General features: G+C 52.4%; 1 protein-coding gene across 2 annotated transcripts in view; it reads left to right on the top strand.

Moving 5' to 3' along the window:
- Positions 1 to 26,214, top strand: part of Mcf2l (MCF.2 cell line derived transforming sequence-like) — a 146,407-nt gene that overhangs the window by 1,683 nt on the left and 118,510 nt on the right. For both annotated transcript variants that reach the window (XM_039094165.2, XM_039094166.2), the window contains exon 2: positions 4,426 to 4,598. In XM_039094165.2, the coding sequence (XP_038950093.1) occupies positions 4,430 to 4,598 (169 nt within the window). In that variant the 5' untranslated portion in view covers positions 4,426 to 4,429. The remainder of the gene's footprint in view (positions 1 to 4,425; positions 4,599 to 26,214) is intronic.

The raw sequence follows: 26,214 nt of genomic DNA, 5'->3' as shown, positions 1-26,214 counted from the left end.
ACCACCCCTTCTCCTTGGTGGCTGGGTGTGGGGTGTACAAGGTCCTCTCTTTCAGTCAGCAGGATATCACTTGGTCAGGCGAGAGTGGGGTGCTATCCTGCGGGAGGAGCCTCTGGGCTCTGGGGAGGACTTCTAAAGTACAGACCCCAGTACTAGTCTCTAGACCTGAGCTTGCAGAAGAGGGATTCAGGGCTGTGCTATAGCCTTGGTCAGCTGCAGCAAGAGGACCGCCGCTTTGTTCTTGCCCTTTCTGGCCTCCGGAGTCCTGCAGGCCAAGGCATAGCTTGTCACCTTGCCCTTTGTGCAATACCTGGGCAGAGGCTTGAAAAAATGATCACTCAGACTCTGGCCTCCAGTGTGGTCAAGAGTGTTCAGAAAGAAGCCTGCCCCGGCTGCCTTGCCAAGTCCTATAGCAGCAGAGACTTGTAGAAAAGACTTGCAGAGAGTGATGGCTGTAAGGGGCCAAGGACAGCCAGGGAAGCCACCCGCAGGCCTGCGCACAAAGTCTCGGTGCCGAGGACACCCCTCATTTCTGCACCACTCAGACATCTTGACCCATCAGTTCTCTGCCTTACCTTCCTTGGGTGGGGGGTCTAGAACATGAAGGGAGATAAAATGTCCCCTTCCCACGCTGCCAAGGCCTTTTGTGGATATGCCCTTCTAATAGGCCAGCTCCGACTGAGGGTCCCCCAGTGCAGACATTTGTCTTGCAAAGCCTGTATCTTAGTCACCTCTGTACAGAGGTCCCTTCCTTGAAGGCTTCTTCATTTCATTTCTGGAAAATGTGGTGAGATATGAAGCCAAGAGAGGCTCCCCGAGTGAGGATGGAACAATGTACCTGCCTGTCACTAGTGTCAGGGGGACAGTCCGGGACAGCATGTCCTGTGGGTGCCCAGTCTACTCTATGCCACTCCCTGGTGGTTAACTTCCTGGTTCAGGTGAGAGGGTGACCAGGACAGCACTCCTGATCTTCTATGGTCCTCTCAGTGTGAGACGAGGGGTACCTAACCCCTTGTCCCTGATGAGCAGGTTCCTATCCCGCATCTTATTCTAGTCATGGGAGCCTTTCTCTGGGGGACCTGGCATTTGGGTCCAGAATGTTTGTTGCTATTATTTCCCTTGGAAAGAGCCCCAGAATATGGTACACAAAGTTGGGGCTCTTTGGAAGGCACCTAGGAGAAAGTCTCTTGTAACAGTGCCACCTGCATAGAGTGGTGGCTTCCGAATACTGTTCTGTACTCTGGGTCATTGCTTGGGATGGACTTGGGGGCTTTGTGCTCATCCTGTGGCTTCAGGTTGCCACAGGCCTGGGAAGCTGCAGTGATAACCCCTCCAGGCCCTGTCAAACGGAGTTTTCAGAACTTTGGGGCTTTGATAGGTCAGCGAATACACATGGGCTAGATACCAAGAGACCCTCAGACACCCAAGAGGGCCAGTCACCACGAACTAAGTACCAAGAACACAGAATGTTAAGTAACTCAGTCATTCATTGCGACCACCACGGTCAGCTCTGTGGAGTCGCAGGCAATACCCCTCCCTCAGAATGTTCAGGGTTACTTTGGAGCCCTAAAGGGCAGATGTTCCGAGATCTAAGAAAATGCCAGCCACAGAAAGCTACATTCCATCTGGGGAAGCTCTAGGGCTCTGACTGACGATTGGCAGTGTGCATACATTGCCAGAATTGCCAAAATGGATGAGCAAAAACAAAACAAACCTGCCAGGGATGTGACGGCAGACACAGGGACAGTGACTACACCCCTGCACACAATTTCTCTCTCAGAGGACAAGCCAGCCTGGCAGAGGCTCTGCCTGAGGAGACAGAGGTGGAGTGGGGTGGGAGGTGTCAATGATCCTGAGTGGCGGGCTGGAACCAGGTTCACTCATGTGAGGGGAGTCTCTGTACTTTGTTTCCGCTCTGTGTGGGCAGCAAGCGAAGAGACACTGGGGCCCAGGCTGCCACAGCGACCTCTGCCCAGGGGTATTGCTTCCTTTGCACACAATGGCACCAAGTCTTGTCTGGTGCCAACCACCAGGAAGGCAGGAGTTACTCCTACGAAGACAATGGCAGGTGTGTAATAAACACTGGCCAGTGAGTCAGGGATGGGGCTGTACCTCGGATCTTCACTGTACATAGCCAAGCTCTAACTACCTGGGGACTTTTTAGAACTGTGGATGGCTTTAGCCTCACCCTTGTGTGAGTGATACCTATTGGGGATCCATAATGCAGAGACCTGAGACCTAGGCCACACAGGCTGGTTTCTCACAGAACACCCGAAAGCTGTCAGACGTCCATCTAGTGCCTGGGGTTTGCCAACCCTGAGAGGGTAAAAATGAGTCCATGTGGATGCAGTTGTCAGGACTGACCTTCTGTGCCCTTGGTCAACACCAGCTGTGAAAGTCTGGTTTCCTGCCTCTCAGGAAAGTCACCACTGCCGGTCACCCTTCTGCTGTGCCCAGCCTCCCTTTCTGCCTGATTGTGAGCAAGTCACGCCATTTTACCCCACGGGGTGTTCTTATACATGTAGTCTAGGGGATGTTGTGGAAATAACGCTGCCAGAGAAAGGTTGGCTTGAGCAGCAGGTGTGTGGAACTCATCCGTCCTGGGAACCTGAGGATGACCCAGAGGGACAGCGTACTCCCAAGCCTTGCACTGTTCCTCACCATTGCTGAAGAAAGCACCCAGGACCCTCTCAGTTGTCTTAGAAATAGAATGTGACAAGAGGAGCACTGGCTGGGGGTTGGGGGCAGCCGTGAGGCAGAGGCTCCCCGGCACACTTTGGTTATCCTTAAGTATGAACACAGATAGCATCACCCAGTCCTCTCTCCAAAAAAGTGTGAGACACTGATACCGTGTGGGTGTGTGTGTGTGTGTGTGTGTGTGTGTGTGTGTGTGTGTGTTCACGCATGTTTTTCTGAACCAGGGAAATTTCCCTTCCAACTTTTTATAGTCATAATTTGGTGTACAGAACCCAGAAGTTAAGTCTCTGGTTAAGGGTGACTCGCTTTTGGAATTCTGTCCTTCCAGAGTCTCCACATGAAGGTGAGGCAGGCATGACAGAACCATGCTATTATGTATGAGGTGCCACATAGAGCTCCACCCCCCCCAAGGTCTGTCCCCAAACCTTTACAGGGACAGCTTAAGAAACTTCATAATAAACAGACTGCATAGGGTGACAGGATACAGCGGGCAGCATCTATAACCACAAAGAGACTCGTTTCTTGTCAGATAGGCAGAGAGGTCAGTTAGCTGCCCATTGCCAGAACCTGCTGGGAGCTGGGGAGGAGGCAGGAGGGAGCACAGCCTTGGCTGGACACTTCCAGGAGCCTGGCTACTTACTGCACGGTGGGCCATCCCTAGCCAGGCAGCCTGTGAACAGAAGTTCTCAGGCCCTAGGCCCCCAGATCACATTTCTCAGGCCAGACATCTCCATATAAATCTTTACCCACCACCAGCCAGACCCTAGGAGGGACAGGCAGCTGAGCCAGAGCAAAGAGAGGTCTCTGATTCTGGTGTGGGTTCTCTCTGAGAAGAGGTCAGACCTGCACTGAGAGGGAGGTTGGGAGGGAACTTTGAAGTTGGGAATCTTAATTATCCAACCTGTCCAGGAAGAAGTCTCCTGCAGACAGTGGCCTCTTCCAGGAAGGAACTGGGGAAGGAAGGGCTGAAGCTTCGTCTGTAGCCTGAGGCAGGGGGATTCAGAACTTGAGGGCAAGTTGAGCTGCACCTCACTGTGGAAGATATGTTTCCTGTGGAGAGCCAAAAGACAGTGTACCTGGAAAAGTTCCACTCTTCTTTCAGGAATACGCTAAGCCAGAGAGGAGCCCTGTGAGCCTCTGCTGTGCTGTGCCCCAAGGAGCCCAGGGAGCCCGGGAAGCGGTCACCTGGGCAGGTATAACTAGTCCTAGTGCCCCTAAAAGAGTGACCCTTTCTCTTTAAATCCAAGATCATTTCTCCAGAAGCTTCACCAAACAAGGTGCTTGCCAGGTCTCCCCTGGAGGAAAAACATGATAATGTTTGTTCTGGACCTGAGTCTTTGCTTTGCTTAGAGGATTTAAAAATGTTTTGAGAAGTCTAAAAAGCCACCAGCCTGGCTTTGAAAGTGAGACGGACAAGGAAATCGAGAGAACGAGAACAGACACTTGTGTCCTTGAAACAAGAATCTAAATGTCAAGGAGAAATTCTAAGTTTTCCCCCTATACTATACAACCCCTATTTCAGTATTTATAAGCAAAAGCTGTTTAAAAAAAAAAACTGAATAGCAAGACAGCCTGCTACAAGCTGTTGAAATTCAGACATCAGCGTAACACATCTTAGATCTATTTCAGAGTAAATGCTAAAGACCGTAGCTAGTGGCTTTGTTCTTGTCCAAAGAAGCAATCCTTCGATCTCCTGCAACTTAACCTCATTCCCCTTTGACATCACAGCCTCATGTCCAACTGCTGGTGTTTCATCTTCTGCAAGGAACGAGTTAGAAGCAATTCTTCATCGCCACAGCACGATGGGACCTCGAGGGAGGAGGCTGATCACCAGGTGGACGTGTCTGATGGCATCAGGCTGGTTCCAGACAAAGCAGAGGCCACGATGGCCACAGCCTCAGGTAGGTGCTGGCCGCTCTCTGATCGGAGCTGATGATTAAAGTTCTGAGCTGAGCCACTGGGCACCAGAATGAGTAGCCGAGCCCCTGGCTGTGCCGAGGATCGTCATGGGTTAACCTGTACGTGTCATAAGAAGAGGTTGGCTCTGCTTAGAGATTACGGGATGCGTGTCTTTGGGTTTTAAATAAAGCACAGCACAGCAGAAGGGGAAGCATTTGTTGTCTTTGCTTCCCCCCCCCTTTTTTTTTAGTATTGTTGCATGTCTTAACCATGCAGACCAGCTCCCTGTTACCAGGAGAATTAGAGGCGTAGAGTGTGGACCCCCAGCTTTCCGGGGCATAGGTTTTTCCCAGGGTCAGTCTCTGCCTCAGACTAAACATGTTGGTCCATGGCCCTGGGCAGCCTACCAGGTCAGCAGTATGAAAGAAGAACAGAGTGTGGCCCCGGTCTGCACACTTTTACCTGTGTCTTCCCGCCCTGGCCCCCAAAGTAAAGCAGGCAGACTGAGCAGGTGTGTACATCCCACTGGGGGATGTGCGGGTGTGAATTGGACTCCTTAGCTGTCTGGTTCAATGGCGGCCCAAACATCAGGCTCACATACCTTCCTGCCATCCTTCAACCTTCTGGCCATGTCCTGGCTTGTGGCTCTTGTGGCTCTCTGCTCTGAGGCTCCCCCAACTGGGATCCTTGCCCAGAGCTGCTGTGTGTCTCCTCCTCTTCCTCTTCTTCCTCCTCCTCCCCCTCCTCCTCCTCCTTCTCTCCCCTCCTCCTCTTCTTCTTCCTCCTCCTCTCCCCTTCTCCTCCTCCTCCTTCTTCTCCCTCTTCAGTTATTTTATTTGTTTATATTTGAAATGTTGTCCGCCTTCCTAGTTTTCCCTCTGCAGCCCCCATCTCATCCCCTCCCCCTCCCTCTATGAGGATGCTCCCCCCACTCACCCACCCGCTCCCACCTCACTGCCCTAACAACTCTCTATGCTGAGACATTGAGCATCCACAGGACCAAGGGCCTCCCCTCCCACTGATGCCATGCAATGCCATCCTCTGCTACATCTGCAGCTGGACCCATGTGTCCCTCCATGTGTACTCTTTGGTTGGTGATTTAGTCCCTGGGAGCTCTGGGGGGGGGGTCTGGTTGGTTGATATTGTTGTTCTCCCTATGGGGTTGCAACCCCTTCAGCTCCTTCAGTCCTTCCCCTAACTCCTCCATTGGGGTCTCCATGCTCAGTCCTATGTTTGCCTGGGAGCATCCGCATCTGTATTGGTCAGGCTCTGGCAGAGCCTCTCGGGAGACATCCATCAGGCTCCTGTCAGCATGCACTTCTTGGCATCCACAACAGTGTCTGGGTTTGGTGTCTGCAATGGGATGGATCTACAGGTGTGGCAGTCTCTGGATGGCCTTTCCTTCAGTCTCTGTTCCACCCTTTGTCCCTGCATTTCCTTTAGACAGGAGCAATTCTGGGTGTGTTGTTCAGGGTATCTGTGGTAACAATCTAAGGTTTAGGCTTAGCGCTTACGCTAGCTTCTAAGGAGTAATGCTTTGCTTGGTGACCATGGCTCAGGGCTCTCTGGACCCAGTATTATAAGCCACACCTTCTGCCTTGGCGAAGCAGAGACGGTATCCCTTCTGATGGCCCTACTGAGGTCTGTGGCTTGTGCTTCAGTTTCTGTCTCTGGGCCGGGGACTGCCCTACCCTCAGGGAGCAGCTACTGCCCAGACTCCCAAGGTGGACCCCAGTGGGAACCAGGTAATGGGGCCTTTTTCATCAGGAGCCCAATGTTTCTGCTTCTCCCAGGGTCTGCTCCAGATTGGGAAGAGCTGATCAGAGAGAGGCTGCCATCAAGGGATGTGCAGAATCGGGGTCTCCCCAAGAAGTCCTTGAGGGGCTGTTTGATGGAAACCCCCTTAGTACTGTTTACTTTAGCTAGAGTGTGACCAGTCCCTTGGGGCTCAAGAACATTGGTTGTGTAGTCCTTGTACCAGTTGGCACCGGTTGGTACTCGCTGGCCTTCCTTAGGCTTCTGGGCCAGCCTCACAGGTGCCGGGTTAAGGCTGTCCTGGGAGCAGCCTGCTGGTCAGTCCCTGGTTGACACTGAGCTGGCTGCTCTGAATTAGTTATTTACACTTCCCCAGAGGAAAATGTGTCAGTGTGTCCTACGAGACAAGGACTGAGAGGCAGAAAGCCTCGCTCAGGGTTAGGGTTTGTCACACCTACATGTTCTGAGCTTGCCACCACACATGGCAGTGACAGCCACCCCAGGCTCCAGAGCCAAGCATCATTCCACAGGTCTCCCCTGTCTCACGTCACTCCTGACTCCTTTGTTCTCTCTGTATGTGCCATCCCTCTAGAGCCACAGGGCCCAGAGTGCTGTAGACCAGCGACTCCCACGAAGTGGCCCCTTGTGACGACTCCAGCAGATGACCTATGTACAGGCTCGGAGCAAAGGCACCTGGACACTCTTCTATTTCTGTGACAGACAGGGGCTGTGATTGAGGACCTGGAGCGAGTGAGCTTGGCGTGACCTCTTGACAGGGCCACTGGTCCTGAGCACTTTACCCTCCTCCTTTCTGGTCACCTTGCCCAGATTGCTCCAGAAGCCCTCTGAAGTGATGTAACTTATGTATCAAAACTTATGTTTTTTAATTCATTAACTTTTGTAGTGACAAAATAAGGGCTACGTTTCCATCTTAAACATACAGCACGCGCCCATCTCATACACACCCGGTCTCAGCACCCTCATGCCTCAGACGCCATCCTAGTCCCAGACCCTGGAAGCCACCACTCTGCCTTCTGTCTGGGTGGTCTGACTCTCTGGGCCGTAGTGAATGTCCTCCAGCGTGTTTCCACTCACGGCTGGATAGGTTCCCTCGGCACTCATCAGAAAGTCTGTGTTGAGGCTGAGTCAGGAGTTCAGGGTGTAGATGGCCCAGCGAGCATTTGTGGTTGATGCAGTGAACGCATGGGCTTCATGACCTGATAGCTACAGTGAGCAGCCCTGACCCTGGTGTGCCTTTCATCCCTGTGTTTGAGAGCTGGGTGAGAGGTCAGTTTGCAAGCTGATTTCCAGGCTGAGTCCCCCAGCACCGTCTCTGCCTCCGGTGGCAGGAGCCTGGTGCACAGGAGGCTGGCTGTGTCCAGTCTGCCGTCCACACTCTGTCAATGCTCTGCTGTCCCTGAGGTCGTGCGGGGGTTCGGACCGTGCTGGGTAAACACTGAGAAGCCTGTTTTCCAGTTCACCTGCCACAGTGTGTGTGATCGGGCCCTTCCTCTGGCCTCCTTCACTTCAAGATTTCACCATAATGGCATATTTTGCCAAGTAGTCCCCAAAACTGCTGTTCCCCACTTCGCTCTCCACTGCTATGGGAGGCCTGAAGAGTATCATGGAGAGGGCCCTTTCAGGGACCCATCTGGCCTGTCAGACGCCCACCATTCGAGCCAGCTGCCTATGCGCAGTGACGGTGAAGGCCCCTGCCCTGCTCAGCTCCTCCCTTGGTCAGTCCGTGCCGCGGGCAGGGCCGTCCTCACCATTCTTGCTGTGGAACCATCTCTCCTGGGGCTCCGTTCCCACTCTGCAGAGGTTGGAGTAAGACCAGCCCGTGGGCCCCTACCCTGAGACTCTTCTGTATTCCTTCTTCACTGTGGTTAGAGTTGGCCTTTCTGCAGAAAATCACTTCCTTGTATGCGGGATGGAGCTGTGCCACTCCTGGGATGGGCGGAGGAGGCTCCTCCCAACTGACCTCTGACCTCTGCATCTCACCCTCTAAGTCCACCCATGCTTGTCTTCCGGGTCCTCCAGGCTTCCCCAGCACCAAGGTCCACTGCTGGTGCCATCAGCACAGCTCACCTGATTGGTAGGCCCTCCGTTACTTGTATCTTCCACCCAGTCAGCCAGACACTCCGGGACACACCTCTCGGCATCCTTGTGGGCCTTTCTTCTGGCTTCTGTGTTGCTGCTCACCCTATCAGGGCCCTGCGCCTGCTCCACAGCTCACTCCTCAGCACTTAGAAGCAGGGCTGCAGCCAGGTGTCTGCAACCTCTCCTTGGTAGGCGGAGGCAGGAAGATGAAGCACTCGAGGTCATTCTCTGATGTGTAGAAAAACCAAGGTCACCCTGAGCTCAGGAGACCACCTCAGAAGCAAGCACGCAAGTAAGCAGACGAACAAACAGAAACAGGAAGCCACCACTGTCAGAATGCAAATGTGCTTGGAGTCTTGGATGGCCTCTTAGAGTGGGGCCTGGTGTGCTCCATCTTCCTTACAGACACACACACACACACACACACACACACACACACGAATACACACACATACAAATACACACACAAATACACACACATACAAATACACACACAAACAAATACACACACAAATACACACACACAAATACACACACATATACACACACATATACACACAAATACACACACACAAATACACACACATACACAAACAAATACACACACAAATACACACATACACACAAATACACACACAAATACACACACATACAAATGCGCACACACACAAATATATACACAAATACACACATACACACATACAAATGCGCACACACACACAAATATATACACAAATACACACATACACACACATACAAATGCGCACACACACACACAAATACACACATACACACACAAATACACACACACACACACACACACACACACACACACACACACGCCTCCATGTAGCCGACAACAACTCCACGTAGGCAACATACAGGTCAAACTGTGAGGCTCTGGAATCAGGGCTGAGTGCTCTCCTACCCACCAAGCCTTCTTTGTGGAGGCTTCCACCAGAGACCTGGGACGCACCCAGCATGGGAGCTAGGCACAGAGCCTCCCCCACACACCTCGTCTCTGGTCAAGTATATACCCAAACAAAAGGAGGACATCCTCAGAATAGAGACCTCAGTGCTTGGGGACAGACCAGTGAGTCCTGCTCCCAGGTCCCATGCAGCCTTTGGGGACCTTGACAGGTTTATACCCTGATACAGATGAGAAGGGCACGTGGACACAGTGTGAACACACAGGCAAGCACATGTGCATCTGAGCACACCTATTAGCACACGCGTGCATAGTAAGAGGCAAAGCACAGACACACGAGCATGAGCGTGTGCACATGTAGCACCGGCATGCAGGGAAGTACACATAGGCATGCACACCCACGAACACACAGTGTGGAATATAAAGCAGGAGCATACACATGAACACACACATGCACACGTGACCTGGACACGCAAGCAGGGCGTGCATGCTCTCCTAACTTTATTTCTGTTGCCGTGATAAAATATTCTGACAAAAGCAACTTAGGGGAGAAAGGTCGATTCTAGCTTATGATTCCCAGTCACAGTCACAGCAGGAAAGTGACAGGCAGCAGGAACTTGAATCGGCTGGTAGCTGAGAGAGTGAACGGAGTGCGCATGTCTCAGTGCTCAGTTTGCATTCTCCAGGACAGGACCCAAATCCAGGAAATAGTACCACAATGGGCGAGTTCCCCATACAACTAATGCAGTGAAGGCAATCCCCAGACCTGACCCAGCACTCCCTTCCTGAGAGTCCCTCCCCTCCCACTGTATGCTAGATTGTCTCAAGTTGACAATTAAAACCAACATGACACACTCATATCACACATAAGCACAGGCACATGCACAGAAATACTAATGCCTGTGCGAGTGTGGACACAAGCAAGGGCACAGGTTACACACACATGGCAGAGACAAAGAAGCACGGTCCCATGTACACTCACACACAGGCATGGGCAAACAAGTGTTGAGTACACGCGTGTGCGCCCTGCTTGCGTGTACGTACACACAGGCATACGCACATACGAGTATGCACAACAGAGCATGCACACAAGCACACACATGTGTGCACACACGTGTACATGTACATATGAGCATGCAAACACACATGAGCACACGCAGCTGGAAGCAGAACAGAATGGGAAAAGCTCAGCAAGAAGAGGCTTGGTCCTCGCCTTGAAGGACCAAGGATGTTAGCCTCAAACTCAACCGGCCAAGCTGAAGACATGCTTGGGAAAGAATATGACCTCAGGACCTGGCAAGTGGAAGGAACCCTGCTTTCTCATTATCTCGCGCTTGTGCTTGAGGGCAGGGATGGGTCCTTCTGAGAGCTTGGTCGGTCTCTGCAGACCCAGGCTCTTCCAAGGAGTTTTTGTTCACAGCCAAATGGCTTCTCTTCCGGAAGTTTGGTTCACACCCGGAGCTGCCCGTGCTCCACCAGCACTAGGCTCCATGAGAGCTTTGTCTCCCGTGTCCATGGGGACTGGCTACCCAACATCCTGTCCCCCTGGTGTCCTATGGGCTGACACCAGTGGGAGTGTCCTCAGCTGAAGCCGCTCTGAGGCATCTGTGGTGACCCACAGCTCTGTCCAGGAACTTTCACCTTCTGTCCCCATCACTTCTTATCTGTTGAGAGTGTAACTGCCTACTACACCTCCTGCCATGAATAAGATGGCCAATGGCAGGACACAAGGTGACCAGGTGACCTGGTGGCCCAGCTGTATGTGTGCAGGAGACCCTCCCCATGAGTGACCTATTCTCTCTAAATAGAGAATCAGACTAAAAGTCACAGGCACAGGGGCCATAGAATTTGCCCCTGATGCCCGTTTCTGAGAGATCTCACCCAGGCTGTGCCTGCTGGGGCCACCCACAGTGGAGAAGTGTTTCATTAGGAATCCATTGTCATGCAGAAAAGTATTCATGAGACGATTTGTCTGAAACCTGCCAGGGGCACCTTTGGAGGAAGGGCTGAATACACATAAAGCTGTGCCAAAGCAGTTCACGGTGTCAGAGATTTCCATGGTCACTTGGCCCCATTGCTGTACTGGATGGAACATGGAGGAGGAGAGGGCTTAGTACCAAAACAATCAGAAACAGGAAGGGGCCGGGATCAAGGTTTCTCTTTGCAAGGTGTGCACCCTGGCTGACCTGGGCTTCCCACCGGGCTCTACCTCCTATTTCCTACTACAGCTCAGTAATGCCTTGGACGGCTTTCTCCACCCAGTCAGTCCACTGATAAAGTGGAAACCCCATGATCCAGCCACATGCACCCTTCAGATTTAAACACCACAAGGACCACACTCTGGGTAAGGCAGGATGGAAAGCCCTGTCTGGGTGGCATCCTTGCTGAGCTGGACCTGTCATGCAGAGGCAAAGCCGGACCTCTTCTCACTGCCTCTGGGTGGATTTCGGGTACAAATGTGAAGAGCCCCATGCCTTCTAGATGCTTCCATAGTCAACAACGGGGGTGGGGGTGAGGCAGGATAAGATCGTCTTGTAACAGACATGACTGAGGCCAGCTCAGACTTTAGTGATGGGTACCACCCACCAGGGAGGGACCCACACTCAACGGGTCCCTCATACCAGTGTTCCCAGCCTGTGCGGTCTGCCTGAGTCCTTACCCCACCCACCCCTCTCCACCTTCACCCTCCCAGTCTGATGATCCCTCCCCCACTTGCTCCCTGCCTGTGCCTTCCCCTGCCCCTTCCCCAGTCTACAGGAAGCGCTTGACTCACAGAAGAAGGCACCTGGACGTCTACACTGGGGCTCTTGTGTGGACTCAAGATCTTCCGTTAGAGCCTTTGGTTTGCCCATCTCCCCAGAGACACCTTCATTTAATTCCATTCATGTAAAGTACAGAAATTCGCACAGCAGACCAGTTAGCCTTTATGCGTCTTCCCAGTTAATCACAGGGAGGTAGCTGGTTAGGATTTTTACCATTTCTAGGAAAATTAAATGCAACTTTCTTGTAAAAATGTTAGAAGTTAGTATTTCCTTTTAAAAATACTTAGAAATGCCTGTTCTGGGAAGCGTTCAAGCCACGCGACTGTGGCTCTCAGCTGTGTCCGTGCCTGTTCAGCTGAAGTCACTTCTGTCCCTACAAAGATGCTTTTCCGTCAGCTCTTGGCAACAGTCTTCCATCTTCTCGGCACCATCTGGAACTCTGAGATGCAACTTTTTATTTATAAATCAAGCGGACCATGAAATGTATTTGAGGTGCAATATTAAATTCCCCCCACATTTTGAAGGGCCCAATAGCCAGTCTGATTCTCTATGTGATTCCACTCTGAACACATGAGCCATGCATATTTCGTGGTTCTTTTTTTTTTTTTTTTTTTTTTTTTTTTCCGGAGCTGGGGACCGAACCCAGGGCCTCGCGCTTGCTAGGCAAGCGCTCTACCACTGAGCTAAATCCCCAGCCCCGTACTTTGTGGTTCTTTTTCCTTCTTTACTACTACAGAAAGCAGACACTAAGGTGCTCCAGGCCTCCAACAGTGCCAGTGTTTGTGGTGGCTTGTGTCTGGGTGGGCGTCCCTAGTGTGCTCCTTCCCTGCATTTGTTGGGAGTGGGGGGTAATCTTTGGATGTAAGCAGAGTGTGGGAGGCAGCCTTGCCTTCTGGGTGGTAACTCTGTGTCTGTAGTCAGCAAAGGGGGGACCTCTGAATCTTTTTACCGTAAGACCTGATTAAGAGCAGTACACACTGTGGCTCTGTCCCTTGTGCACAGTCTCTAAGTTGGAAGTGAAAAGCCAGGTGATGGCCAAGATCCCGTCTTGGGCATTGAGTCTGGCAGAGAAGCCACAGGACCATGGAGAGCTGTGAATGCAGCCTAACGTGAAACCGTATATAAACTTAGAGAGACTCTACAAGCTATGAAGTGTAAACTTCAGAGATGACAATGTCGTCCCACAAGTCTGCTGGAATGTGAGCACTTCAGTTCTTCTGTTTGAGCCTCTACCACAAGACTCTAGTTTGCGTGCTGTAGACCGAGAAGCACAGGTGGTTCCACTCAGCCCTCGAGTTAAAGAAACAAGCCCGTTCTGCCGAACAGCGGTATCAACCTGCCCGTAAGTAAGTTCCCGTCTCTGCCACTGTAGCTCTCAGGTCCCAGCAGCAAAGCTTCTGCATGCAGTGTGCTGTGGAAACTCCCCATGCTCATAGGGCAGAGACTCCGAGGAGAGCTCAGCTGCAACTGAGACGGCTGCATCTCACCCTCCCCGAGCCTCAGGGAGCGTCATGGAGGAGAGGATGGAGAGACTGTCAGAGCCACAGTTTGGGAGGATCAGGGCAACACAGCATCTTCTGGACATAACAGGACCGCTACCCCGTGATCTCACAGCATCTGTGTCTGCCTCCACACGATCGAGCTGGTCAACGTAGGGAGAGGGCCAGGGAGCCCCAACCTCACTGAGGAGCCATGGGCAACTGACGACTTCCAAGGACGTCAGTTAGTTCTCTGGTCTTTGCATTCTGGTTTACATTGTGGGTGTTTCATCTGCACATATGTGTGTACACTTTCGTGTACGGTGGCCATGGAGGCCAAAAGAGTGTCAGACCTCCTAGAACTTGAGTTATAGGTGGTCGAGAGATGCCATGTGGGTTCCAGAAATCAAACTCAGACCTCTGAAAGAGCAGCCAGTGTTCTTAACTGCTGAGCCATCTCTCCAGCCCCAACAAAGTCAATTTTCTTTAAAGATGTGGCCCGTGGTTGGTTATTCACACCCTCGTGAAAGGCACACAGGATACATGGCCAGCGCAGATTGGATTCAGTGTAACATTCAGAAAAAGAAAAAGGAGACAAAGTTGGAGGGAGGGTGTACAGCTGGGGGAGGGTGTGCAGCTGGGGGAGGGTATGCAGCTAGGGGGAGGGTGTGCAGCTGGGGGGAGGGTGTGCAGCTGGGGGAGGGTGTGCAGCTGGGGGAGGGTGTGCAGCTGGGGGAGGGTGTGCAGCTGGGGAGGGTGTGCAGCTGGGGGAGGGTGTGCAGCTGGGGAGGGTGTGCAGATGGGGAGGGTGTGCAGATGGGGGAGGGTGTGGGAGGGATTAGGGAAGGACTGGGAACTGAATTTGACTAAAATGTAATGTATGGCATCCTCACAGAATCTTCAAAATGTTTTTTAAAAGCCTCACCCATCAGACACTCAGTACTAGCCAGTGATGGAAACACCAATGTGTATCTGTTCAGTAACTCTTCCACCAAACAGCTTTCCCCACCACATTGCTGAATAAGGGTCACATCCTCTAAGCTGGCGGCTCTTAGACGTGGGGCTGGTTCATGAAGACATGGAGCCAGGAGGCCAGCTCTTGTCTTTAGCAGTATTAACCCCTGGAGATGTGGTCTTACCTGAGTCACCTCAGCATGTGATCCCAGAGGGCTTGGCCAGACTGTGCTACTGTGGGTTTCCTGCAGGAGAATAAGGACAGACTCTTATTTTTTTTAAAGATTTATTTATTTATTATATATGAGTGCACTGTAGCTGTCTTCAGACACACCAGAAACGGGCATCGGATCTCATTACAGAGAGTTGTGACCAGCTCCTTCCTTGGAGCATGTTTGTACTGTGAATCCCTGAACCCTCACAGCACAGTCTTCTCATCATGGCTGCAGGGAGCTGACAGCACCTGCTCTTTTGTCACTCCACCACTCAGAGACCTGGAAACACCTCAGGGGTGTGAGGATTCTCTCCATGTAAACCATTTGCAAACCACTCTGTGGGAGGAAGAGGACAGGAAATGTGCAGCTCATTTCCAGGTGATCTTTCCGCTTCCTTGTGAAAGCTTCGAAGTGTGTGGTGGTCTCCATGCACTGCACAGCAGGCAACAGAACCAGCAGACAGAGTGTGCAGTCACCTGACGCCTTGCTGGACACTGGCTGGCATTTCTCCTCCTCTGTGTCAGTGAAAAGGACACTGGTACTGTGGCCTGGAGGGCCAACCTGGCATCCACAGTCTCCGGGCAGTGGTACCTGCTTGGCTTTCTTCAGTCTGTAGACACGTCCCCCACCTCAGGCAACATTCGTTCTGATAGTTGTCTTGAACAAAACTGGGACAAAACTGACTAAAAAACCCAGTGCTGGAAAAAATAACCAGAATCAGCTCCTGAGAGACACAGGAATGACCGCCCAACTTACTGCCACTAACCCTGGAAACTGAGCATCTGGCTGCGACAGACCTGGATATCTCTAAGAGCGCAGCTTAGAGAACATGGAGCCCCAGTCTGTCCGTGTGAAGACAGTGGGTGGTTTCATTCAAAACCACACTCAGCCTGCACTGCTCAGCAGTCTCCTTGCCATCTACCCAGGGGGGTGAGAGTTCAGCCACGGGAACCTGCCTGTGGACATATAGGCAGTGTCATTCCCAAGCCTTGAAAATGGGAAGGTTACAGTGTGCTCCCCTACGAAGTCGTCAGCGGATTCACCAACTAACCACTCAGACAATGAGTGTAGTCATCTAGGGAAAGGAAGGGGGTGTGGTGTTACCCTAAACAAACTGCTGGGGCAGGGCGCAGCGTGGGGCAGTGTGGAGAAGGTAGGCCGTGGAGACGACAGGAATGCCAGTGGACTGGGAAGGTGGGAATGACCACAGAGGATTTGGTCTTGGGTAATTTTTTGAGATGGGTCTCAGGCTGGCCTTGAACTCACAAGCCTTGCTCAGTCTGCAAAGTCCAGCACAATGTCCAACTTACAGAATCTTGCTACTGTAATGGTAGGACAGCGGTGTGTGTATACCAAAATCCATAGAATCTCCTGTTATGAATTGTAACCAAAGCATCATGGGAGGTCCAAGGAGTCCTCAGCTATGCTGTGAAGGTACCAAGGGCTGCCCTGAGAGACAGGACCTGGAAACTGGGCCAAGGGGAGGCAGAGAAAGGGAGAGAAGGAGCTTAGACTGGGTGAGCTCTGTCCCTTGAGAGCACAGGTTTGCCTGCTGACCCTGTCACACGTCACACATCACACTATGATCTTCTAAGTGACAAGTACCAGGGACGGTGCCTCTTTCTCACCAATGGAGGAGGCAACAGGAAAGCGGGGTGGGGGAATATGATAACAGGGGAGATGTGGAGTCATCATTAGCTCAGCGTACATGCAGATGGCCACCTTCAGCATCTGCCTGTACTATATATATATATAGCTTCCCTGACAGCTGGCTGGGCCTGGAGACATTACCCCAGTGCCAGGAGCCCACCTGGCAACCCCCTCTTGTTTTCTGACAGTCTCTCCAATAGAAGGATCCAGGGTCCTCAGAGAAATGATCGAATCCAGGAAACACAGACAATGACACAGCATCTGGTGGTGCCAGAGAGTCCGGAAGTATTTAAAAATATCCCAAACCCACAATGATGGGGCAGGTCGGGTGGGATAGGCACCTAGAAAGAGCGGAGTGAGCCAGCTGGAGCAATGCATGCAGAGTGGGTTGGGAGAATGTTAGTACAGAGCACAGATAACCACCCGTGAGTGCACACCGACATCAGTGACTGACATCGGTGACAGACTAAGCCAGTCCTGTTGGGGACACAGCAAGTGCCCTCTGTAGACTGAAGTAGCTGCATTCATCCAGCAGGGCCTGCTCCTGACTTTGTCACTGCGAGTCACGAAGTTACACGGGTCTGGAGGTTGCAGTATGCAGAGGAGGAAGTCACTCTCTCAGGGGTTGGGGGGACCTGCCACACCCAGGATAACCCACCACATACCTCTGAAGAGCCACCCCTTAAGACTGTGCTCAGTGGAAGCTACCCCTTCACGCACAGCAGTGGGACAGATGTGAGGGCATCACGGGAAGGCTCCTGCTGGGCATGGTTCAGGTGATGCCCTCTTCCCTGCGTCAACCATGCAGCCAGAGTTCCGAGGGCGTGGTTTCCTCTAGCCAGGAAGACACCACTTGATGTTTTCCATCATGAAACAGTTAGGTCTTTAGGAAAAGCTTGGCACTAAGTAAACCTCGATGTGTTTCCTCCTGTCCTAATGGGAAACTGGTTTGTGTTGGCACTAGTAAACACTTGAGTCGTTCTCTCTTCCTCCTGTATCTGTTGGGTATAGGAGAACTCTTCTGCGGCACTGTCTCCAATTCTGGGCATGCGGAAAACTCTGTATCTGAGCTAAGCTGAATGTGGAATTCTGCTGGACTTCCACCAGGTGAACCAGATGGCCTTCCGGGTGGCCATGCCCAGGGTCAGCTCAGGCCGAGGGAGACCTGTCTGCCTCATTCCATTTGCTGCCCGTTGGCTATGTAGGTCAGCTCCCCGTGGGTCTCAGGGCTGCATCACAACTGATGACTTTGACTTCAAACTTGAAACTATGTGCCAACCACTCAGTACAAGCCTTCTCTTAAGTGTGCACACACGTCTGAAGAAGCTTTGCAGCAAGACTTATATATAGTTCCGTGTGTTGTTGTGAACGTCAAGGCAGTTACAGGATTGCATTGTGTACCACCCCCTACCCCCTGTACCAGTGATGCAGGCGGGCAGATGTCAGACGAGATTGTGGACATAGGGCACTTGCCCTCCTGTGGGCATGCTCTGTTGTGGAACTGTCAAGCAACCCCAGCTCAGGTAGCAAACACCTAAGAGACGGACCTTGCTTTGGGGATTGTAAGTCCTCAGCCCACCCCCCTCCTGGACATCCATCCATAACAGGGTGACCCAGGACTGCCTACGACGTACAGGGCGTGCAGATGATGTCCACCTGCAGCTGCCCGGTGGTGTAAGTGTTTTGCTCCCCTATCATACCAGCATTCAGAGAGGCTGATGCAGGAGGACCACCATGAGTCCGAGGCCAGCCTGGGCTACATAGGTGACTCACAGAAAGAGTTAATAACAAGCAGAGACTGACCTTTGTAGCCATAGCTACAGGGTGGTGTAAGAGTGTGTGATCTGGTCCAGGCCCTCTCGGCCACGCAGGAGCTGTTTCTGCTCTGTGCTCTTCGAGATGCAGGTGAGCTGGGGTCTGGTCTGTGGGTTAGGAATCCCACAGCCTGTGCCCTGGACAGTGCCAGCTCCTCCTTAGTGTGTCACCTCAGAATCATTCGGTCATAGTGGAGTCCTACCTGTCTGAACTTCATTTCCTATCTTATGAATCCAGAGAGCAGGTGCCATCCAGTTTCTCTCTAGGTGGGGGAAAGTCACTGGCCAGTCCCAAGGAGGACTCTGATATGGTGTGCCAAGAAATGTCATCTGAGGCACATGTCACCATCTGTGTATCAGAAGGGAGGTGTGCCCACAACAGATAGCCCATCTACTGCTCCTACCCACCCCCACTGTTCTTACCCACCCCCCACTGCTCCTACCCCTCCACCCTCCCACTGCTCTTACCCACCCCCACTGCTCCTGCCCACCCCTACTGCTCCTGCCCACCCCCACTGCTCCTACCCACACCCTCCACCATATCCTCCCTTTCCTCGTCTACTCAGGCCTGCACACCTGCCAGTGCCCTGCGTGGAGCTCACCTGTGCTCAGCTGGCTGTGGGCAGCTCTGTGTGCAGAACTCCCTGAAATGAGGTTCTTTGAGAAGGAACCTCTGCATGGAGAGGCTTTGGGGCCTCCCTCCTTAGAGACAGGCGTGATGGTGGAGGGATAGCAGCAACCCTATGGCTGTGAGGACCAGGGCACCTGCTAAGGAGCCTGGGTAAGGAGCTGCAATGAACCTGAGGCCTGGGTGTGTCACTGAGATGTCACTGGTGATGTAGAAAGCTGTGCTCAGGACTAAATTCGCTGTCAGAGCTCTCCACGCAAGACGGGCAGCGGGCGGCGGGCTCATCCTCCATGACCCAGTTTCCTTCCTGGGAGCTTTCTGAGGCATCTCCCACTGAGAGGTCTGGCCCTGTCCTGATCGGTGAAGCTTTGGTGAGGAGATATACAGATATACAGCCCAGAGCGGAGCTTGGGGACCAGAGAGTAATAGATAAACCTGACCTATTTGTCTACAGAGCCAGGGACAAAGCCAGAGAAGTCCTGTGTCCAACCAGATGTGGTTCTCCTTACAGCCGATAGGTGGCAGTGTCCCTTTCCTTCTAAATAAAACCCAATCTAGACTCAGGGGGAAGAGCGTCTCAATGAGGGATTGTCTAGATCAGATTTACTGTGGGCATGCCTATAGGATTTTGTCTTGATGCCAAATGATGAAGAAGACCAAATCCAACAGTGGGCAGCCCCATTCCCTGCGTCTGGGCCCCGAATTGTTCTCATGGCAGAGAAGCAAGTGGCTGGAGCGGTATGCTTTTGTCTTTATTTCTCTCCGCTTTGACAGTGGATATGACTAACTGCTTCAGGCACCTGCCGTGACTTCCCCCCAATGATGGACAGTGCGACCTGGGATAAAGCCAAATACACCCCTGTAACTTTTTCAAAACCCACTTTAAAAAAAAAAAGATTTATTTATTAAATGTGAGTGCACTGTCGCTGTCCTCAGACACACCAGAAGAGGGCATCGGATCTCATTACAGATGGTTGTAAGCCACCATGTGGTTGCTGGGAATTGAACTCAGGACCTCTGGAAGAGCAGTCAGTGCTCTTAACCTCTGAGCCATCTCTCCAGCCCCCTCAAAACCCACTTTTAATGGTGGTTCTTAAACGCTTTAACCTCCCTTCTAGCCCCCCCTCCCCCAGAGGTAGTGGACAAGAAAGGACACAGGGGAAGTGGACCTGTTCAGAAATTGTTCTTTGGAGCAAGTCCTATCTGTGTTGTCGGGAAATCAGCAGTGCAGCTCGATCCACTCCCAAACTCTTCACAGACAGACAGCAGTTGGATAGGAGCAGCAGGTGGCACGACCTAGCAGAGACAGCCAGCCCTCAGGCACAGGACGAACCAATAGGAATGCAGATGTTCTTGGCTGTGCCTCTCAGCGGAGGGAAGATACAGGAACAACAAGGACTGCACAGCTAGCTCTATAAGCAAGTTAGCTCAGCGCACCTCCCTCACCACAGACAGACAGACAGACAGACAGACAGACAGACAGACACACACACACACACACACACACACACACACACACACACACACACACACCACTTCCCCCCATTCCCCTACCCCCGTCACTGCTGCCCACCAGGGGAGCTGGGTGTGGGGGAGAGATGGGGTGTGGTCATCCTGGGTTCTATCAGGTACCCTCCACTCTAAAGCTGCTTTAACCCAAAGTGCTCACTAGGGGGCAGAGTAACCACAGCTAGCCACTGCTTCCACATCAGGCTAGGCTGCTTTTGGGAACCTCCCTATGAATGTCTGTGCACATCTCTGAAGATGCAGTCATCCACGTATGGGCGCCAAGCCCAGGCTTCCCAGATGGGATTCTGTGGAGAAAAGTGAAAGATGACCCATGTCTTTGCACTCTGTCTGAGTATGCTTGCACACCACCCATGGAGCTGATTGCTGTACACTCAGCCCTCAGCCCACAGAGCCAGGACTGGAGGGGCCACCTGCCAAGTGCAGAGGCTTACAGTTGTGGGGGCACTGAGGTGCTCACTGCTCAGTGCCCAGGCTCCACCTACCTGTGTTTCTAGTTTCTTCCCCTGGGAAGGAAATGACATGGCCCCAACAAAGCCTGTTGTCCAGTGAGCCAGCATGGACCTTCTGGAAGGTTCCCTCACCGGTGTGTAGGAGGTGGTACGGTACTGTGCTTCAGTGAAGAGGTCAGACTGTCTGCTGAGGGCTATAGGGCTGTGTAGGGCTGCTTAGGGACGGGGAAGAGAAGGCTGGGGGGCCGGCGTGGTTCATGGCTACAATCCAGGGGTCAGAAGAAGACTGCTCACTTTTTATTTGTCCTGCCTCTCCCAGACAAGGAGGCTGGAGGAAGGCTAAATTGGCATGGGCAGGCGTGGTCCGCCGGGATTGGAGCAACTAGGAATATGGAGGCAGCCAGCATTGTTCTCAGCCAGCATTTGGAGGTGTTTATTGATGGGCCAGGGATACCTTAAGTGGGCCTCCCATCAAGAGTGGCCCTGTGTCTGCCCTTCCTTCCTGAGAGAACAGACTGCTGTTCTGCTCTGGACCCTGATCTTTGTGCATTTTCCTTGTTGAAGTTTTAGAGTTTTTGATGGCTGTGCTGAAAGCTCATTGCCCCCTTTCCCTACCCACATCTCATTGTGAATGGTTGGAATCTATGTGGGTGCCATTTTGCTCTCACTAAATCCACGGCCCTCCAGTATGCGTGTGTAAGAGTCTGCTTCTTCCCTTCAGGACTCCAGCCCAGAGCGAGCTAGGCCTGACCCACAGGGCATAATTACAGCATAGCCTTGGTAGTCAGCTCTCTGCTTAGCTTGTTCCAAGTCCTGTGCTGATAGACGTGCTTTATCTCTGGGAATAAACACCATGGACATGTCCTGCCAACAGACTCTGCTACATCAGGTCCTGTTTCGTGCTGAGGTCCCAGAGGCGGGCAGAGAGAGATCTGTGCCTGATCTCCAGTCTCTCAAGACTCCTCTGAGAGGAAAAAGAACCTGGGGTTACCTGGAGGTCACAGCTTCCTCTGAAGCAGAAGAACCAGCAAGACAATGAACTGCTATCTTGGGGATTCTTTTGAATGAGCTCTCCAGGGACCTGGAAGCTGGGTGTATTGACAGTTCACTAAGAAAAGCTACAGAGGAGGCTTTAAGTGTGGCTTCCCAAATGCTGGGGAGACCTGCTTGTTCCTCGGTCTTTCATGCAGTGCTCTGAGATGGGGAACAGAAGGCACGTCAAGACCTCATGTCCAAGGAGCCATGACGAGTTCTGGGTTTTTTTTTTTTTTCATCTCTCATCCTCAGGATTTGGAACTAGCCTAGTCTGCTTGTGAGACTGTGATAAAAGGTCACAAACTGAAGAACAGGCGTTCTAGAGGACAGGCAGCCTGAGGTCAGCACTAAGTGGGCGCCTTGCTGAGCCACATCCTCACACACACTAGCTTGAGGCAGAAGGACAACGGGGAGGGACACCGAGGGAAGGAGCATCATCCCAGGAGCAGAGAAGGGTGCCTGGCTCGGTTACCTACAAAACCACACATCTGAGGAAAAACCCAGGGGTCTGGGACCCCTAAATCAGACTTAGGAAGAGTCGAGCAAAGGACTTGGTCTGGATTCTTATTTTGCTGCATGGCCAAGGCAGAGGGGGTCTGCAGAGGACCCCACAGGATTAAACGAGGGACTTGGAATCTCAGTAGAGATCCCTGGCCTTTGGCCCGAGTGAACCAGATCACAGTCGGCATCAGAGAATCTGGACATCTGGAAGCGGCCAGGCAAGAACCTACGTTTTTATTAAATGGAGTGCATCCTTGAAGAGGAGATGCTAAACCATAAAACCTTTAGGAAAACCAGTAAGCAGCATTTACAACCCAGAACTGACATTAATAACACCATTTAATGACAAAGGTGCCCATTAAAGAAACACTTCACACATCTGACCTTATCAAATCTCGAATTTTGTGCGCCGTGGACAGCCGTGTTAAGCAGACAAGCTACAGACGGGGAGGAAAGACGCACAAACCACACATCTAGGGAGGAACTGGACAGCCTCAAACTCAACCACAGGAGCAGACCGCCCCGTCGCACGGCAGCTGTACAGGTCGACAGTCCTCGTCCAGCACAGCAGTTAACACTGAAGGCAGTGGCCATCCAAATGCCGGAGAGCTTGGCGAGACAGGCTCGCCCGTGCGCTGACTCAAACATCCATGGCAACTCTGAAGAGAAAACATGCAGATTTCCCAGAGCTGGTGAAGGCCACAGTGGGGAGAGGGGCTCACTTCAAGAGGTGGATGAGCACGCTCGATCACCCAAATGCAGGTGCTTATAATATGTGCTCATAATTAGCTTTCTCTGTAAAACTAAAACCTGTAAAGAAACCAGATGTCCCTTGGTGATGGACTGGTCAGATCTCAGAGCATCTGCATATGGAATACGGTCCGGACTGTGACTCAGCCGAGAGGGAGAGAGCTTGGGGCTCTCCTCCTCTGAGGAACCTCTGTGCTCCCAAGGAGCCTGTGCTATAGGACCCCACTCACACGGCCTGCTTCCTGTGTACAGTGGAACATCTAGGGTCCTGGACAGAGGGCACGGGAGGGGCTAGGAATGCCATCAAGGGCAGCTCAAGGTGCCCTGGGTGGCCAGTGTCTACTGCCCACTGTTTCCATCCTAGGGATTTTTTTGTTGTGATGTTGTGATGTTGAGCTGAGGTTTGGGGGCTCTGCCTCTTCCTTCCCGACCCCCAACATCTACCTGCTATTATCAAAGAAAACCATGCATGGCCTCACCCTCTGTCAGCAATTCCCCCTGAAGTGCTGCCTGGGCAGACTTGTCCTGCACAGATGCCGAGGTGAGAAGAGACAGGTGACCTTTCAGAGTCATGACCCCCACTGGCTTGTAGTAAACACTGGCCCCAGCTGTACAGGTTTTTGGCTTGGGTAGCTGTTAACCGGGACAGGTTAACCCAAGGCCAGTGACCTTGACGTCAGCCTTTGAAAACATATGTTCCAAGTTAAGGCACTACTAAATGTGATTCTAAGAGTAAAGTCATTGTTTGACCGTCAAGCAGAATGTTGGTAAGTGGAGGAACAGAGAGCAGGGAGAGTCTGAGGTTTCCCGGTGCCCAGACGCAGTGCAGGCCGCTCTCCTGCTGGGCAGGTGCCTGGCGGCCAAGTGCAGCACTGTGCTGTGCTGTCCTGTGTCACTGTTTCTGAGATCCCAGGGTGATCGTGGGCACGTTTTGTCTGCACTGCTGCGAGTCACTTCCACTAGTGGGAACAGAGAGGAAGTTTCACACTTGAAGAAACACAGAGCGCACACACCAGGCCTCTGTTGCCTTGTCAGAAGGAGCAGTCGGAATTTAGGCTGAGCACTTCGTGTGTAGGTAGGTGTTTGGCCATATTTGATGAAATTGAAAACAAACAATAAGATAAAATGTACGTGGTCTACTGTTGCACCTGTGAGCAGGGCTTGCCGACTACAAGCTGGTGTTTTCCAGAAGTTACTGAAGCAATGTGACGACGTGCTGTGGCCATCTCACTGTGTCCCTGTAGCGGGTGTAGAGCTGAGACCTATGGGCTGGACTTCAGCATGTGAACTGTGTCTCTCCCAAGGCAGCCCGCATGTAGTCATCCTCCCTCTTCCAAACTCCACCAGCAGATTGTCCTGTCCATTCGCTTCTGTGCCGAGGACAGGAGCCTCAGCAGGTCACAGGCTGTGGCTCAGGGACTCTCCAAAGGGCTTTGCTCCCTCCTCCCCCGGGTGCTTGCTCCCTTTAGGAGATAAACCGCCATCTTGCATCTTTTAACCCAGCCTTGTTTTGGACTCGGCATGACTTTTATGAATTTGAAAGGATGTTTCCAGGTTGACTTGCTATCAGGATCTGGGGGAGGGTCAATGGTCTGGCCATTGAGATGCCGGAAGATAATGCCGTGGGCATGCACAGCCTATGACAGAGGCAGATGGGTCACCTCTCATCTGAGGAGCTCACCACAGGGCAGAACGGTTCCTTCCTGTCTGTGGCCACCACGTGCCCTGAGTGGATATTGGTGTGGGTTCTCTCTCACAGTCAAGCTGAGGACCTGCCCTGTACAATGAACCCATGAAGGGTAGGGGAAGCCACAGAAAGAAGTTCCTGAGCCACCTCAAAATCCAAGGGTGATGTCTGGAAAGAAAGGGAAGACTCACTCCTGCCGACTGGCCATCCAGTAGACTGGCCATCCTGGAGCCTTGGCCCTATTTTGACTCAGCTGGTTTCCAGCTTCCCTGGGGCAGCAGCTCCCCCCACATCTGTATACAGATGTTCCATAGTCCCCACCCCACCTCTGTACTTCAGACGTGTCACTCAGGGTTCCCCCCACTTGTGTCATAGATGAGCTGCTCTGGCTTTCCTGTCAGAAAAGCTGGATTAGGAGCCTTCCAGACTCTCTGAGATCCACTCAGCCTACTGCCTGCAGCATACCCAGAGGACTGGGCAACAGGCACTGTGGACTGAACCCCACTTCCACTCTCTAGTTCCTGAGTGTGTGTCAGTCTGCAGGCTTTCTGTGTGCTAGGTCTGCCTTGAGACCAGTCCCGCCTGGATTTCGATTGCCTGCATTTCGGCTTCGAGCAGAGCTGCTCTTGGCACCACTGTCTCTCATGCTGAAGTCTGCTACACCTGTCCCATCACCCTAGACACTAGGTGCTGCAGTAGTGGGCTCCTTCTACCTAGCAGCTCCTGCCTCTCAGTGACAGCGGCCGGTCCTGCTCCTGCTCTGGCCACTGCAGGGAGCCCCCCCTCTCTGGGAGCAAAAATATTGCAAAGCGGCTGTTCTCCTCAGTCCTCTTGTCCCCTCTGGCCCCTGCATTTCGTCACCTGTTGCCACAAACTACAGGCGTTTGTGCTTACTGTTCAGCACAAGGAGGGGCGCTACCCTGAATGCTCAGAACAGGCACCAGGGACCCTGTCTAGGGACTCGGCTCTCAGGGTCATTGTGAAAACTGCCTCCTTAGGTTCCTCCAGGGCCATGGGGAGTCAGCCTGGTGCTAAGCAGGACCTTATGCTGTGTAGTGTCAAGCCAAGCCTGTGAAAGATGTCATGGCTTGCTGGTTAGCCCCCACCCCCAAGGTAGCCCAGGAGACTCAGGGAATGTGGGTAAATGAGGTTGGGGTGGGAAGAGAAAAATGTGTCTGGGACATGAAGAGGGCAGCCTCCCTCGTGGTGGTGGTCTCTGTCCAATCACTCAGCATTGTATCCATACGTCGTTGTCGTCGTATCTCGTGAGCTGTCAAAGATCGCACACATTGGAGGGATGAATCTGCAGCAGAACCCAGCAGGGAATGTCAAGCCTCAGTCATGAGTCCTGCAGGATAGAAGCCAAGGGTCCCACATACCCC

The sequence above is a fragment of the Rattus norvegicus genome, chromosome 16 (assembly GCF_036323735.1).
Source record: "Rattus norvegicus strain BN/NHsdMcwi chromosome 16, GRCr8, whole genome shotgun sequence".
In the NCBI taxonomy this organism is placed as follows: domain Eukaryota; kingdom Metazoa; phylum Chordata; class Mammalia; order Rodentia; family Muridae; genus Rattus; species Rattus norvegicus.
The sequence above is the reverse complement of the archived record's forward strand: the minus strand, read 5'-3'. Positions and strand labels throughout refer to the sequence as shown.